This window comes from Octopus bimaculoides, chromosome 2 (assembly GCF_046866305.1).
Source record: "Octopus bimaculoides isolate indiv1 chromosome 2, ASM4686630v1, whole genome shotgun sequence".
Taxonomy (NCBI): domain Eukaryota; kingdom Metazoa; phylum Mollusca; class Cephalopoda; order Octopoda; family Octopodidae; genus Octopus; species Octopus bimaculoides.
This window is the reverse complement of record NC_142929.1, coordinates 135,216,877-135,232,672: the sequence shown is the minus strand read 5'-3', so window position 1 is coordinate 135,232,672 and position 15,796 is coordinate 135,216,877. Positions and strand designations below refer to the sequence as shown.

At 33.6% G+C, this 15,796-nt stretch overlaps 1 protein-coding gene across 9 annotated transcripts in view; it reads right to left on the bottom strand.

Moving 5' to 3' along the window:
- LOC106880133 (nuclear receptor subfamily 1 group D member 2) overlaps positions 1 to 15,796 on the bottom strand; it is a 207,272-nt gene that overhangs the window by 84,105 nt on the left and 107,371 nt on the right. For all 9 annotated transcript variants that reach the window (XM_089347742.1, XM_052965614.2, XM_014929960.3 and 6 more), the window contains one exon: positions 10,143 to 10,205. In XM_089347742.1, the coding sequence (XP_089203868.1) occupies positions 10,143 to 10,205 (63 nt within the window). The remainder of the gene's footprint in view (positions 1 to 10,142; positions 10,206 to 15,796) is intronic.

The window sequence follows — 15,796 nt, the reverse complement described above, 5'->3', positions numbered from 1 at the left end:
CAAACAAATCGACACCAGTATTTAGTTTTATTGTTTTTAAATCTGGTACTTATTCTAAAGACCTCTTTTGCTGGACTACTAAGTTACAGGCATTGTAAACAAACCAACACCAATTGTCAGGTGGTAATGATGGTGGAGAACAAACAAACACACATATATACATGTACACGACAAGCTTCTACACAGTTTCTAGCTAGCAAATTCATTTAAAAGGTATAAGTTGGCCCAGGGATATAGCAGAAGACACCTACCTAAGATGCTGCACAGTGGGTCTGAACCTGAAACTATGTGGTTTGAAAGCAAAGCTTTTTAACCATTCAGCCACACCTGTGCCTTTTATGAAAAGTTTTATGAAAAATTTGCCAAAACAAAAAAAATCACCCCTATGATTACTTTCAGTAGTAAGTCCCAAAGCACATTAGATCATAGAGGAACCAGTAAACCCCACTTCTTCACTATTATATCCACAAGAGAAAATAAATATAATGCTGAGAGTTAACTGAGCACTTGCCTGATTTACAATGCTATACTGACTTTGCAATATCTATTACAACAATGTGGACTAGACCAAGCACTTTAGAATTAAGTACTGCTTTGGCTACAGACACAAAAGGTAACAGGGCCTGGCAAGTGTCTTCTACTATAGCCTCGGGTGACCAAAACCTTGTGGGTAGACTTAGTAGACAGAAACTGAAAGAAGCCCGTCATATATATATATATATATATATATATATATATATATAAATTTAAGGGATGGAGAAAACGCATGTTATAATTGCATACTTTATTCCTACATCTGTTTCAAAGGATTACAACCTATGTGATCCATAGGGATCTGTGATATTAAAATTGTAACCTTCTCATCAGGGAAAGCATACATGTGTATATATGTGTATGTATGTATGTATGTGTATATGTATTTATGTATGCATGTATGTTTTCACACATTTATATGTATGTGTTGTCCAACCTACTATCCGGCAGCATCCAATTCTCTAACGGTTTTTTTTCAAATGAATCACGTCATAACCTTATCCATCTATTGTTTACATACTCGGTCATAATGTCTTACGTTTAAGATGATGAGAAGGTTACAATTTTAATATCACAGATCCCTATGGATCACATAGGTTGTAATCCTTTGAAACATATGTAGGAATAAAGTATGCAATTATAACATGCGTTTTCTCTATTCCTTAAATTTTTAAATATACTCAAATACCCAAAATTTCAAGGAGTTCCTGCCTTAAAAAAAGGAACAACACCAAAGTTATTTTGTGTTCTTTGCTACATTGGTTTCTATTAACCCATTTATTCTATCCGAAGAATTATTATTCATTAAGATAGAAGAAATACATATAATTAAATATATATATATATATATATATATATATATATATATATATATATATATAAAACTTCTGACCACTCAGCTTCTTATCTAATACCTTGTAAACTGATACTTTTGTTTCTTTAGGAGCTATAAATATATAAAAACCCAGCCTAACATGCTGCTTGCTTTAAAACCACTTCCTGGCCCTTCCTTGGTAGCTTTTAGCTTACTTTGTTACAGAACATTCACGTCAGATTTTTAGTTTTCTCTATGCCCATGCTTCACTGATGCCTTTATAATCTAATGGGTCTCTAGACCTACTACGACTACTACTACGACTACTACTCATTGAGGTGTTGTGCTTCTGTGGCATATTTTTCATAGTGTTATCCTGTACATGTTCAGGTTGGACATCAGCTATATCAAACACAATTATCTAGGAGGGCCTGAAAACAACAGGCTCTGCTTCTCCTTCTCTGACTAATGTACAACTTCCCACCCAAACAACAATTTAGGATTGAATAATTGGCACAAAAACTGCAATTATCTTCCCAATTCTTCAATTTTACTATTATCTGGGAGAATGAGTTGGTTATTTCTCTTCTAACATTTGTGATACAATCCCATACTTACACTCAGATTTCTTCATCAAATAAATAAACTGTTATAGTTATTAGATATGAAATTTTTTAGTGAAGGTGCAGTATGAAACCAATAAAAGATTATTAAGAACTGATGAAGAAATTCTTTTACTTTTTTTTTTTACCACATTAGCATTTAGCCGGAAGTTTTTCCTTTTCAAACATGAATTTGGAAATTTAAACATTGGTGAAATTTTTAAAATTTTTTTTTAAAGCTAGATACCATTTCATCACTGCTAAATTACAAAGACAGGCAACACGTGAGCAAGGCAAAGTTGAAGAAAGCAGAGTTATAAAGTTATGTGCTCTGCTTGAGGATAGTATAGGGGAGTGAATCTCAGGAGAAGAGCTAGGCATAATTGCAAGGTTTGAACTGGTGACCATGTAGTTAGTAATCTAGCACCTTAACCTTTACACACCATTCTGCCCTGAGGATCAGTACAGGAAAAGATTTCGCTGCCAACTTTGAGAAAAGTCTGCTAATTGGGTGAATACTGTCTGATAATGCATGAAGTTACATGAAATTTACTGACGTCAATAAGTCAGAAGTCACTAGTGTAAGATTAGCATGATGATGATGATGATGATGATGAACTGATTTACATTATCATCATCATCATTACCATTATTATTATCGTAAAAAAAAATATATACTTGTGTCTACAATGGTTCTTCACATGCTGCTGAGAATGTACAGATTCCAAACAATGAGATAACATAGCAGAGTAAAGAGGAACAAAACGATATCAAACAAGAGCTAAATAACAAAAAAAAACTTGGATAGATACAAAGGAGAAAAGAAGAATTGTCAAACAAAACAAAAAAAAAAGAAAGAAAGTAAGAAAGAAAGAAGGAAAAATGGTTGAGGAAAGAACTTTTATATTAGAATTCTGATTTTGATGTTGTATTATTGTATCAAATAGCGAAACATTTCTCAATACAAAAATGAAAATCTGCATGACCCTTTCACCGATGGTGGTGGGAAGACCAAAAAAGAATGGAAGAGGAGGGAGGGGTCTGAATATTGGTGTTGGTTACACAACCAGAATTTTATATACACAGTTTAAATGAATATATTTTATACACAGTTATAAATAAATATATTTTGTGACTTGAAGAAAAAAAATGTAGGAAGTGGTTGAAAATCTGGTTGAAAAGCACAACATACAATCACATTGTTATCTCTAAAATTTAGGAATCGATAGACTTTTATATTTCTTAAAGTGCCATGTCATGTATATGATTAATTGTATGTCGTTTAATTCATAAAAAATATAAAAAATGCAGTGTCATTAGAACACATTTTGCTGTACTTAGAGCGAGGGCAACTCCTGGTACTCAAGCTTGAGCATGTAATTATAAATAAACAAATTTTCTAATTGGAGTAACATACATACAGCTTGCATGTCATGTACTCTCTTTCTGGCTGTGTCTCATAACATTAGGGTGTCAAATAAAATGCCTTGCAGTATTTCTTCTGAGTCTTAATGTTCTAGGTTCAAATCCTGCTAAAGTCAACTTTGTCTTTCATCCTTTCAGGATCAATAAAACAAAAGATTAATATTAAAATCTGATTTGTTATTTCCATCCATTCATTGCAGACCTTAGATTCATTCTGAAAATGCCACTGATTCAGAACTATAACCCCTACAAGTTCAAATCCCGCCAGATTTAACTTTGATTTTCATCAGTCTAGAATTGATAAAATAAAAGTCCGAGTTTTGCACTAAAGTAGAATTCCCTGATTATATCTCACCTTTAAACATGGCCTAGACAAGTTAGAAGTTATTATTAATCATTAATGCTGGTGCCATGTAAAAAGCACCCAGTACACTTTCTAAAGTGGTTAGCAGAAGGAAGAGCATCCAGCCATAGAAACCATGTTAAAACAGACAAATGGAATCTGCCAGCTCTTGTCAAACATCCAACCTATACCAGCATGGAGAATGGACATATGACGATGATGATCAGCAGCAGCAGTTCTTCCAGCTCTTTACATTCTGAGTTCACATTCTGCTAAGGCTGATATTGACTTTCATCCTTTCGGGGTCAATAAAATAAGAACCAAATGAGCACTGGGCTCAATGTAATTGACAAACTCCCTCATGCCAAAATTTCAGGCCTTGTGTCTATAATAGAAAGCACTGCTACTACTCTTACTACTGCTCACATCAACCTCATTTTTTTTTAATGCTGGCATGAGCTGGACAAGAATTCTTTATGTTGTATTATACAGCCGGAAGGGCTTCTTGATGCTAACCCTTCTTTATAAGTGAGGTACTTTATTCCACAAATCTTCAAACACAGAAGTATTAAGTTAGCAGATATGTACGAGCAACTCGAGGCTATAGAAGAAGCTAAATGGCTAAGGCACCACGCAGTGGGATCAAACCTAAAATAATGTGAGTGTGAATCAAATTTCTAAACCACACAGCTGCAACGTCTGTGCCAAATGCATGTGTGTGGGCAGCAGGTTGGCAGAATCATTTTAGAGAACTACAGAATATACCTTACAGTATTTGTTCCATCTCCATAGATTCTAAGTTTATATCTAACTCTCTCCCCTCAAAATTGTTACAGGGAGGAATTTACACATATATTACAGTATCAATCAGATTATCAGATGTCGTTATATACTGATGGCCACAATGTGAGGAAGCGCATTGTTGTAGCTTTTGAATGATGCTACTCTGCTGGCTAGGAGGGTGGGTCAACATTCTGGCTGAATAGAACACCACTGTCACACACATATATACACACACATACCTAATCTCTCTCTCTCTCTCTCTCTCTCTCTCTCTCTCTCTCTCTCTCTCTCACACTCACACACACACACACACACACACACACACACACACACACACACACACATATATCTTCTGACATACATAATTAATGTGGTGGAGTGGCAGAAACAGTAGACAGCTGAACCAATAATATTTAGTCATGATTCTTTAAGTACTGAGTTCAAACCCTGCCAAGGTTGACTTTGCCTTTCATCTTGTAATATTTATAGTCATTATATATACATCATTTGATAAAGAATGGTTGGGGAGGGGGTGAGGGAAGGAAAAATACAAACAAACCGATGAGACTAAATCTTTAAAGAGATTAAAGGTGATATTGATCATGGAGCCAGACAAAGTATAAAACAACAACAACAACAATATTGTCTAATTCTAAATAAATCATGAGGTTATTATTGAAATCGAGTGTGAACTACCATCTATTAAAAACACAATTAACTGTAAATTATCAAACACAAACTCACACAAAACAACCACATAAAAAACCCACAAAAGAAGACAAACACAAACACATCATCATCAAAAAGACATTTAAAAAAAAAAATTGTGAAAAATGACAAAAAAAAATTGTCCAAAGAATGGTGGAAGTAACGACTACTCTAGTTGGAAACACTGGCCATTTCTCAAGTAGCTGCCACATCAATTTAATTAGAGAGAGAGCGCGCACTAGATAGCTAAGATATTGAACAAATGAAGGCTAATCATGGACATTTTAATTTGTGTTTTGTGAGTTCTATAAGAAAAAAGAACAATCTTATATTTGTGGAAACCTGTTTAGGTGTATGAGGAGACAAAAGGTAATCAGGAAACTAGATTAATTAATCTTTATTGTGAATCACAGATACCCAGAAATCTGGTCCTCACCTATGGATTCTGTGGTGTAAAACAAGTCAAAGATTCTCTTGCATAGATGCACTCTATTCTGTGTGGTTAAGTGAACTGAGGCAATACAGAGTTGAGAGTCTTGCCCAAGACAGAGAGAAACATTCCACAGTGGATTTGAACTCAATGCTTTGCCCATTCAGACATTTCTTCACTCTAATAGGTTAGCAAACAGGTTGGCATTCATAAATTTCATGAATAAAAACACGATTTTTTACACAAGCATTATTCCATGCTTGTACGAGATAGATAAAAATTCAATGAGGCAAATTTTGTTCTTCATGTTGCCAACACTAACTTGTTTCCAAGCAAAGTAATATTTTCTCTGGTCTTTCGAAAATGAACAGTACAATGCCTGGATGTGAATTCATGAATGATTGCAGATGAATGAAACTACTTGTATGATGGTAACACTCATTTACAGTTAGTGTGTAATGTCAAGAACACACACACACACATCCAATGGTTTTTTTTTTTTTTTTAGTTTCCATCTATCAGATCCACTTACAAGGCTTTTGTTGGCCCAAGGTGCTGTACAGCATGACTACCCCAAAACCACATAGCTGTGAAGCAAATCTTCTTTATCACAAGCCATACCTGTTAAATAATGCATTTACAGTAACCATTCCGTGAATTCACTTTTCCAAATAAGATCCCCCTAAACTGTTTTTCCTCTCAGAGACAGTACATAAAAGATTACCTATAATAATATACTATTACAGTATGTATTGTTGGGAAACCACTGGAACTTTTAACTTCATGATTGATTCAAGAACAGTTGTTTTTATCGTTTAGACTCGTGGACCTCAAAAGTATTTTGATACAGAACCCTTATATGATTTACCAAAAATTGTAGAACTCCTGCCTAATATTTTACAAACAAACTCTGCAATCCTAATTCTAAAAAAGACTTTAAATGAATCAAAAATTATCTGAGAGTTACATACAATACCTTATTTGGAATATAAATACCATGCTATTTTCATAAAATATAATTTTTATCAAAGTTTATTAGAAGATAACTTATTTTGCAGAACCTCAAAATATTTTACAGAACCCACTTTGCAAAACACTGATTTAGACCCAAATCAACACCAAGTGACCTGTGATCAGAGTCATTCCAGCCATGACCATCCTATCATTTTGGGGGTATGTCTTGGATTACATTATCCAATGTGTCCTTTCCTTTCTCAAGGCAGCAAAGTGTGATGAGGGAGCTTTAACTGTTATTTCTAGCAGATCAAGCAACCATGTAGAGGTCATAGTGGCTTCTCTTGTACTTTCTCTAAACCCATGAAAGAGTTTAACACTATAAATTCCGAAAATTTACACAGAGCTCTCTTACTATTTGGTATTTATTGAACTGTACATTGTTATTATTCAAGTCATTAAGCATAGCCAGAGACAGAATGCAGTATTTAAAGATGAGACATGAAACATTACTCCTTAAATTGACAAACTGGCTCCACACTATTAAATTGGCCAGATGTAACTCATAACTATTCCTTTATACATCCAGCTATTCAAGAAGTTTTCACAGACTTTATGGCTAATATTCTGCACTCATCTCATTTCTTGTTTTTACATGTTACATTCATTTAAATTTTAATTTTGGTCACTTAATTTTGTACAATAAAATTTTTCTTTTTAATTCTAAATTTGAATACCCAAAGAACATCATTTTAAAAACCATGGATTATATAACATTTTTTTTAGAAAATTAATAATCATCTATTTTTTTCTTCTAATAAAGATTATGATAATTTAACAAATAAAAAAAGAAAAATGATGAAAATCTAAAAATAATCTATTCTAAATGTTGGTGTTGCTTCAATAATTTTTTGGCACATTTTCTTTTTTCTTTTTTTTCAGAATTAAAAGAAAAAAACTGCATTTCATTATTCACTCTATATTCTTACAATTAGAATTAAAGAATTTTCATAATATTTATGAAAATTAATCGAGCTATCTTGAAAAGTCTCCATTAATTGCATCAACTAATGTTGTCACTTATAATAATGTTAAATTCTCCTCAAATTGTTGCTGCAGTCTTCGTCAAGTCAGCATCTTCATTTATCGAAGATTAAATTATTTGAATTTCTGATAATTTAGAGAGAAGGGTGTATAACCTCTTGAATTTTTTTTCTTCATTATTTTTTTTTTAAAGGTCCTACAAGTTTCTTCATAAATTTTTATAAGACTAGCTAGCAGCCCTTGTTTTTGTCAATACTATTCTACCAAGAATCTGAAGAGTTCAATCCTCTACAATATAAACTTCTTCAATACACATGCTGATTCTTATTTATTTTTTGACAACTTTGAAAAGATACTTGAAAATGTTTCAAGCTAATTAAAAATGCAAAAACAAAAAATACAAAAATTAATTATATGAATGAAAATAAAAAGTGCCCATTAATGACAGAGAAATTGTTGTTGCTTAGCAGTCCAACCCATGCTAGCATGGAAAGCGGACGTTAAACAACGATGATGATGATGATAGCCTCAGGTCAGTTCTAGCCGAGCAGGCCTATGATTAAAACGTGCTCCTATATAGCTACTCTGTTCTCTCAATTATTGCTTATCTAAAAACAGCATTATCCAATATGTTGCTTTGTATTTAGGATTGTATAATCCAATTTGAGGGAAATTTGGCTGCTATTTCTAGCAGACTGTGCAACTGCACACAATCTCATCATTTGCTTAGGTATCCTAGTTGTAAATGGAGCTAGAATTCACACATTATATACACTACTGAAACTAAAATAATACTAAATTATAATTTTTTTCAACTTACCCTTATCATCAGAGAAGAAACAGGTTTTTCAATATTTACCCCTATACTAGATCAGAGTCTTATTTAATATCATGTTGTATTCAAAGTACTAGCTAGAATTCTAAGAACCTTTATTTCCAAACTGAGTAGTAACTATATTCTTGTCCACAAAACTACTAATACATTGATGGCTTTGTGAGTAGTATGCACACAACAGTCTTGAAGACAATTGAGGGTCACACCAATAATAATGTAGTTGTTAACAGCATCACCACTTTAGATCTACTTTCTATGCTGATATGAGTCGGATAGGTTATCAAAGTCATATTAAGTTCTTATTCAGAATTACTGCCCTCTTAGTTGAATCAGAAGACAATAGTTTGTAGGTTTCATTTTTGACATGGTTTCTATGGCTGGATGCTCTTTCTAACACCAAATACATTTAGAGAGTGTAGTAGGTGTATTTTATCATGGCACCATCAATGGAGACGCTGTCATGTCCTCAATGCAATTCAAGAATTCAACCATACTTTCTGTTCAAACACCACCCATTATACAAAGTGAACTGGGTACATTTTATTGGGATACCAACACTAGAGAGATTGCCTTATCTCTGAAAAGACTATGTAGTCCTCTCTACATAGCCACCATTCTTTTCCAGTCAAACATAATTAAGACTAGTGTGTGTGTGGGGGATCACCAAATGAAGGGAGAATATGAACATGAATGTGATGAGAGAAACAGTGAAGAGACTGTAGAGGTCATAACAAAGGATGACAGAGTGTAGATACAAAATTTTTTAAATGCTGTTAGTGAAGATGAAGTTAATAACCAATCAAAATTACAATCCTATTAGCAAAGAGCTCATCTCAGGCGTTTTTAGATATTTAAGATAATGTAGCTTCACAAAAGCATTTCTTATATCGCTCTAATCAGCTATTTCCTTAAGTCAAGCAAACAACAATGACAAAATTACAACTTGTACAACCGATTTTTAATCTATAATATATCTAAATACCACAATGAAAGCCAAAAATCCAGACCAGTAATAATTAATGATGAGTAACCAAAAAGCCATTGCACTGCTGAATACTTAATCTTCATACTGTATATATAGGATGTGTCAGCTTGGCGAGGACCATCATGGCACCATTGTTTTCTAAATACTACTCTGCCTGAGTTGAACTCTGTATTGTCAGCTAATAGAAAACTCATCAATTTACAATACTGCCGCAGTCTGATATGAGATTTGTTCCAAACCTATGGCATTTATTTATAGCTATGTGGAACTGGCCAGTATGAAGGTTTCTATGTATGTATGTTTACATGTGTATGTGTGTGTGAGTGGATATATGTATTTTATCCTGTTCTCATTTTCTCATTTTCCTATCCTTTTCTCTCTATCTTTCCGAAGAAGAGCTTAAACTCGAAACATCAAAGACATTTCTATTTCTCGAACATCAACCTCAATAACTACACTGTATATGCTTTGTTTTTAATCTCTCTTTGTTGTATATTTTGTACCTATAGACACACAAATCATGATATATAAAGTTACGAGTAAGTGGATATCTAAGACAAAACACATATGAAAAACATTGATGGAGTAATAATCATGAATTGCTTTTCTGTTTTAGATTATTTTTCTATTTAGTCTTTTTTTTTTTTACTATTTTACAACCATTCTTATAAAAGATATTACTTACCATAAGTTTTATGTTCTTCTTTTGGGTCTTTATCTTCTGAAATGTGATGCAGTGTAGGACTTTCTGGAAAAAGCAATTTTAAATTCCAAATTCAAACAGGACTAAAAGCTATAAATATTACAAAAGGATAATTACTTAACCTATTAACATTCACATTACTCTGTTCAATTTAATACTTATTTATTCACATTGTTTTTAATTAATCATGCATTATCTTGTAGCTTTGAGACTTTGATGATGTGACTATTTTCTGAATGAAATTCTAGGGTCGGAGTAAGAGGCTGGACCTGGCTGGTTTGAACATAAGACAGGTAGAATATTTGGGCTGTATATGGCCAGCTTAAATGCTAAAGGGTTAGATCACAAGTAAAAACCAAGCCAGCACAACTTCAATCAAGAACATCTCACTTTCTTCATTAAAATAAGAAGCACGTTTTTAAGTCTTCACATTCTTTGTCTGAATTTTGCTAGTTAAATAGGAAAAAATGGAGTATTATTGTTAATTAGATATTTCCATATCATAAGGTCTTCTTGCGCTGAGTTAACTAAAAAACAACACCACCACCAGCATCAACAATAAAAATATTGTATCAAAGTAATAGTTAATTCACTTCAAACCAAACTTCTGAAGTGTATTTATTTCATTTCAGTTCCAATATACTGACTGATCAATGCCAAATAAATGATTAAAGTGGAAACTGCTAGAAGATGAATGAATAAATAAATAAATAAATAAATAAGTAAAGGAACTTTGTTTACATTTAGAATGCATTTTCTTTTTCTATCTAACGGGGTTTAACCCTCTGAAATGTGAGTTATTATTTATGGCTGAATTGGCATTCAAGATAATATCACTTATAAAAGACATATTTACATATTTCTCAATGCTTCTATATTTACATTCTAAATGTAAGGAAGCAAGCAAACTTGCTTTCTCACTTGAAATATTAAAGTAATTTGGATGATTGAAAGTTGGAACACTACATTAGTAAAATGGTATCATGACTGTCTGGAGGTACAGTTGAGACATAGTTTGTGTCCTGCAGTTGGCTTTCTGATTTTTTTCCATCTTGGGGTGGTTTTTGACCCTCTGTCTTATGAGCCCTTAATTATATAGTCTGATTTGTGTCCATAAAACATCATTTATAGAAGACATATTCACATGAAGGAACCATTACAAAATATCTTGTTTAAAGAGAACACGATTATATAACCCTATACTCATTCATTCATGCTTATAAGTTTCATTCACATGAGGTCAAGAGTCAAAACAGTCATTTTGTCTACAGGAAAAAAAAAAATCACATGACAATTCTAGTCTAACCTCCCCCTTAATTTATTTATATTCCCCATGTTCCACTTGATATTCGCAATGCGATTAAGTTTCAATACTTGTGCATATATTGTAGATACTACAAGTGCTTATAACATCGTCAAGAGTTACCAATGTCTTCTTAACTGATGTGACTTGACAGGAACTGTTTCAGCTACAATTTCTATGATAATCAATGAAAGGAAACTCCTCCCCTCACAGTATTTTCAGTGATATTTTAACTTTCATCATTCTCATCATCATCACCACCTTCATCACCATCACCATCATCATCATCACCATCAACACCTAGCCATTACTGTCTTGAGTCACAGGACTCCTAAGGTCAGTTATATGGTTCCCTTGGTGCATAAGTGACTGAGATCACAATATTCCCCCTGAATGGGATGTCAGTCAGGTGCAGGGTTACTCAATTGCAGCTGAGTGAACTGAAGCAACTTGAAGTGTTTTGCTCAAGAATACAACACACCATCCAGTCCAGGAACTGAAACCATAACCCTGCAATCATGGGTGCCAACACACTAACCACTAGGCCATGTGCTTTCAAACATAATCTTATTTGGAGAAAAAGAAATTATTTTAACCAAATAGAAGGCTTGATTTTGGTGTCATCTTATTTGGGGTAAAATAAAATCAAACATTGCAAGTCAGGTTCTTTCCAGCTTTTGTTGTTCTCAGATTGAATCAAATATATCTAAGTTGACAAGGAGACCCTTAAGGAAAGATTTCCTTATAAGAAATATCTTGCTTCAATAGAATCATTTATCATTATTTGTATATCCACTTATCCATGCTGATATGGGTTGGACAGGGCTTTTTGAGGCAGAATGCCCTTCCTGAAACCACCCCTTTTAGTTATCTCTTATGACATACAAGGATATGTACCTGTTCTAAAAACTGGGATACAAACAGAATGGGATCAATAATATGTATCCTTATTTTAATTACAGTATTTCTTTATGTCAAGGACATTCTATGAATCCTGATAAAACAGAAAGCGAAGTCACAGTACATTTTTAACCAAAATATTTTGTTTGTGACCTAGTGATATAATGATACATTTATGTATTTGTTTTGATGTGAAACTGTGTGTTGAAATAGATATTGTTATATTTGGGGATGACTGTATTTGTTTACCAATTAAACACATGTACTATATAACTAGGTTTTCATTTCAGTTTTATTGTTATTATTATTCTTATTTTAGTGTCCTTTGTGTGAAATGTTTTGCCATAAATCCTGTGACCTCTTCAGCAACTTTCCATCCCACGCATCTCCTGTTCTATTTAGTTTGACAAAAGATTTCAGACAAAGGAGACTATAATAATAATAATAATAATAATAATGATAATAATAAAACTGAATTGTAAATCAAGTATACGGTGCATGTGGTTAATATGACCATTCCAAATATAATGGTATAAGGATAGTCTCCACTTATCTTATTTTGTTTTTTATAGTACAGACATGATAAATTTTGCATAGATAACCCTCTTCTGGGGGGTTAAAACTGTATTACTGGTATCCTTTAGGATGCCAGTAAATTTTCAAGATTTGTTTTAGGCAGAAAAACAACAACCATACTCAATGCTTGGTAATTTGGTACTCTGTTTCACAAATTTAATATCTTATGATAATAGAGCTACCATATGTATAAGAAAATTGTTATCAGTTATTGATGCATAACATAAATGAGGTTCAAACCTGCTTTTAAAATTTCTCCTGATAATCCTGTTATATCAGACCTAATACCAGCTTTAGATAATCATTATAGTTATTTTCCAAGTATTAATGAGTCTGCTGCACAGTTTACCCATTCAAGCTATTTAACCCTAGTGAGATTTTAGGTGTACAGTACTGGACATTCTACCCAAACTGAAGGTATAAAGTATTTACCAGTTACTGCTTATGTATTTCAAACTGAGCCCAGTAGTTATTTCTAATTTTATCAGTATCTTTTGCTGAACTGGAAGTTTGTGGGGGGAGGCATAAGCAAACTAACATTGGTCGTCAAGCAATGGTGGTAGTGAGTAAGACAAACACAAACAAATACATATATACATCCCCTGCCTCTCTCTCATATATATATATATATATATATATATATATATATGTATAGCCATGTTGGACCGTTGAACTCAGCTCATTTTTTCATTCTCTTTCCATTTTTTCCCTCTTAATCCTTTCTGTTGAAGAGTGTAGGCTCGAAATGTAAAAAAACTTTTCCATTTTTCCCAAGCATTAAACTAATACACCTGCTTGTTGTTCCTACACCTGTTTTCGCCTTTGGTTTTCTATAAATTTGAACTAATATATATATATATATATATATATATATATATATCTCATCATCATCATCATCGTTTAACGTCCGATTTCCATGCTAGCATGGGTTGGACGATTTGACTGAGGACGGGTGAACCAGATGGTTACACCAGGCTCCAATCTGATTTGGCAGAGTTTCTACAGGTGGATGCCCTTCCTAACGCCAACCACTCCGAGAGTGTAGTGGGTGCTTTCATGTGCCACTGGCACGAAGGCCAGTCAGGCGGTATATATATATATCTCATTTAATAAATACAATATATGTTTTTATGTGCTACAGTTAGTTTCATGGAATGAAAGCATTTTAGACAGTATTTTTTAACATATCTGGTACCTTATTGCAATCTTCAGGCAATGGTCCCATGGAGCATCTGAAGATTGTGCTAAGGCACCAAGCATGTTAAAAAATACTGAGATGCTTTTATCACTAGTAGTAGCACATAAAAAACATATATTGTGTTTATTAAATGATATTTATCTCTCACCAGATGGAGTACTTTGTTTTGCTGATTTTACCATCATGGTACAGTACACTATATCACTATATATATACATATATGTTTTATCTTTAACTTGTTTTAATCATTAAACTGTGACCATGCTGGGGCACCACCTTGAAGAATTTTAGTTGAATAAATTGCCCCTAGTTCTTAACTTTTTAAAAGCCTGGTACTTATCCTATTAGTCTCTTTTGCCAAACCACTAAGTTACAGGGATGTAAAACACCAACACCAGTTGCCAAGCGGTGTGGAAGGGACAAACATGGAGACAAAGACACAAATATATATGTTTGTGTGTGTGTGTGTGTGAGTGTGAGGCTTTGAGTAGTTTTCGTCTACCAAATCCATTAGTAGAAGACACTTGCCCAAGGTGCCACTCCGGAACTATGTGTTTCTTAACTAAATTTATCTCCATCTTCATATTAATACAAATTCATCCATTTACAAGTTTAAGCTGCTGCAATAACCTGTCCAACGGAAAATCCTGATCAATACGGGCATAGATATTATCAACTGGTTACTGTTAACAATCTCTGCAAATTAAAATGTAGGATCATGCCAAATTGGTTTTGAAACTCAGGACTAATTCTTAATTACAATTGTTTCATTAAGGCATGGCTATCACAATATTTTATTTCATTCCTCTTAAATATCTCAGGTCAAAGCCTATATGAGAAACAGGTGAAGTAATCATGTTTATTATAGCCACTCTAATTGTGTGATTTTGGAAATAATTTTGTGACATTGTCTCCTGTCAACAAATTGGGCAGTCACTTACAGCCTTTGAAAGCATATGGAATAAGTGATCACTTGAAAAGCAAGTGAGGGCTATCCTCGAGAAGGGCAGCCTGCTATAAAACAATGCTTCAGTATATTTGTCCAACCCATGCAAACATCAAAAAAGCATGTAAAATGAACAAATGCAGCATACAGAATGTTGACAGACAACTGCACTGTTACCGTCATCACCATTTTAATGTCCACTTTTCCATGCTTGCATGGATCAGATGGAATTTGTTGAGGCAGATTTTCTATGACTGGATACTCTTCTTGTCATCAACTCTCACCTGTTTCCAAGCAATATAAATTTCCCTACAGTCACTGTTTCTACAGAAGACTGGAACAAGAAACCCCACTTACATAAAGGAGATTCTCTTTTATAACGACCCCATGATGTCAAGAAAAGGGACACACACACATTGTGGGCTTCTTTCAGTTCTGTCTGCAATATCCACTTGCAAAGTTTTTGCCTATAACAGAAGACACTTGCCCAAGGTGCCATGCAGTGAGACTGAACTCTAATCCACCTAATTACAAAGTGAACTTTGTAACCACACAATAGGCCATGTCTATACTTATTTTATCTTAATCCATTTAAGAGCTACAATGACACAGTGAAAGGATTACTCTACTAGCCATATGGCTAAATGTTTAAATTTACTGCAGCCATTGTAAGAAGAAGCATAAATAGTACAAGCTGCTTTGGTCTATCAGGT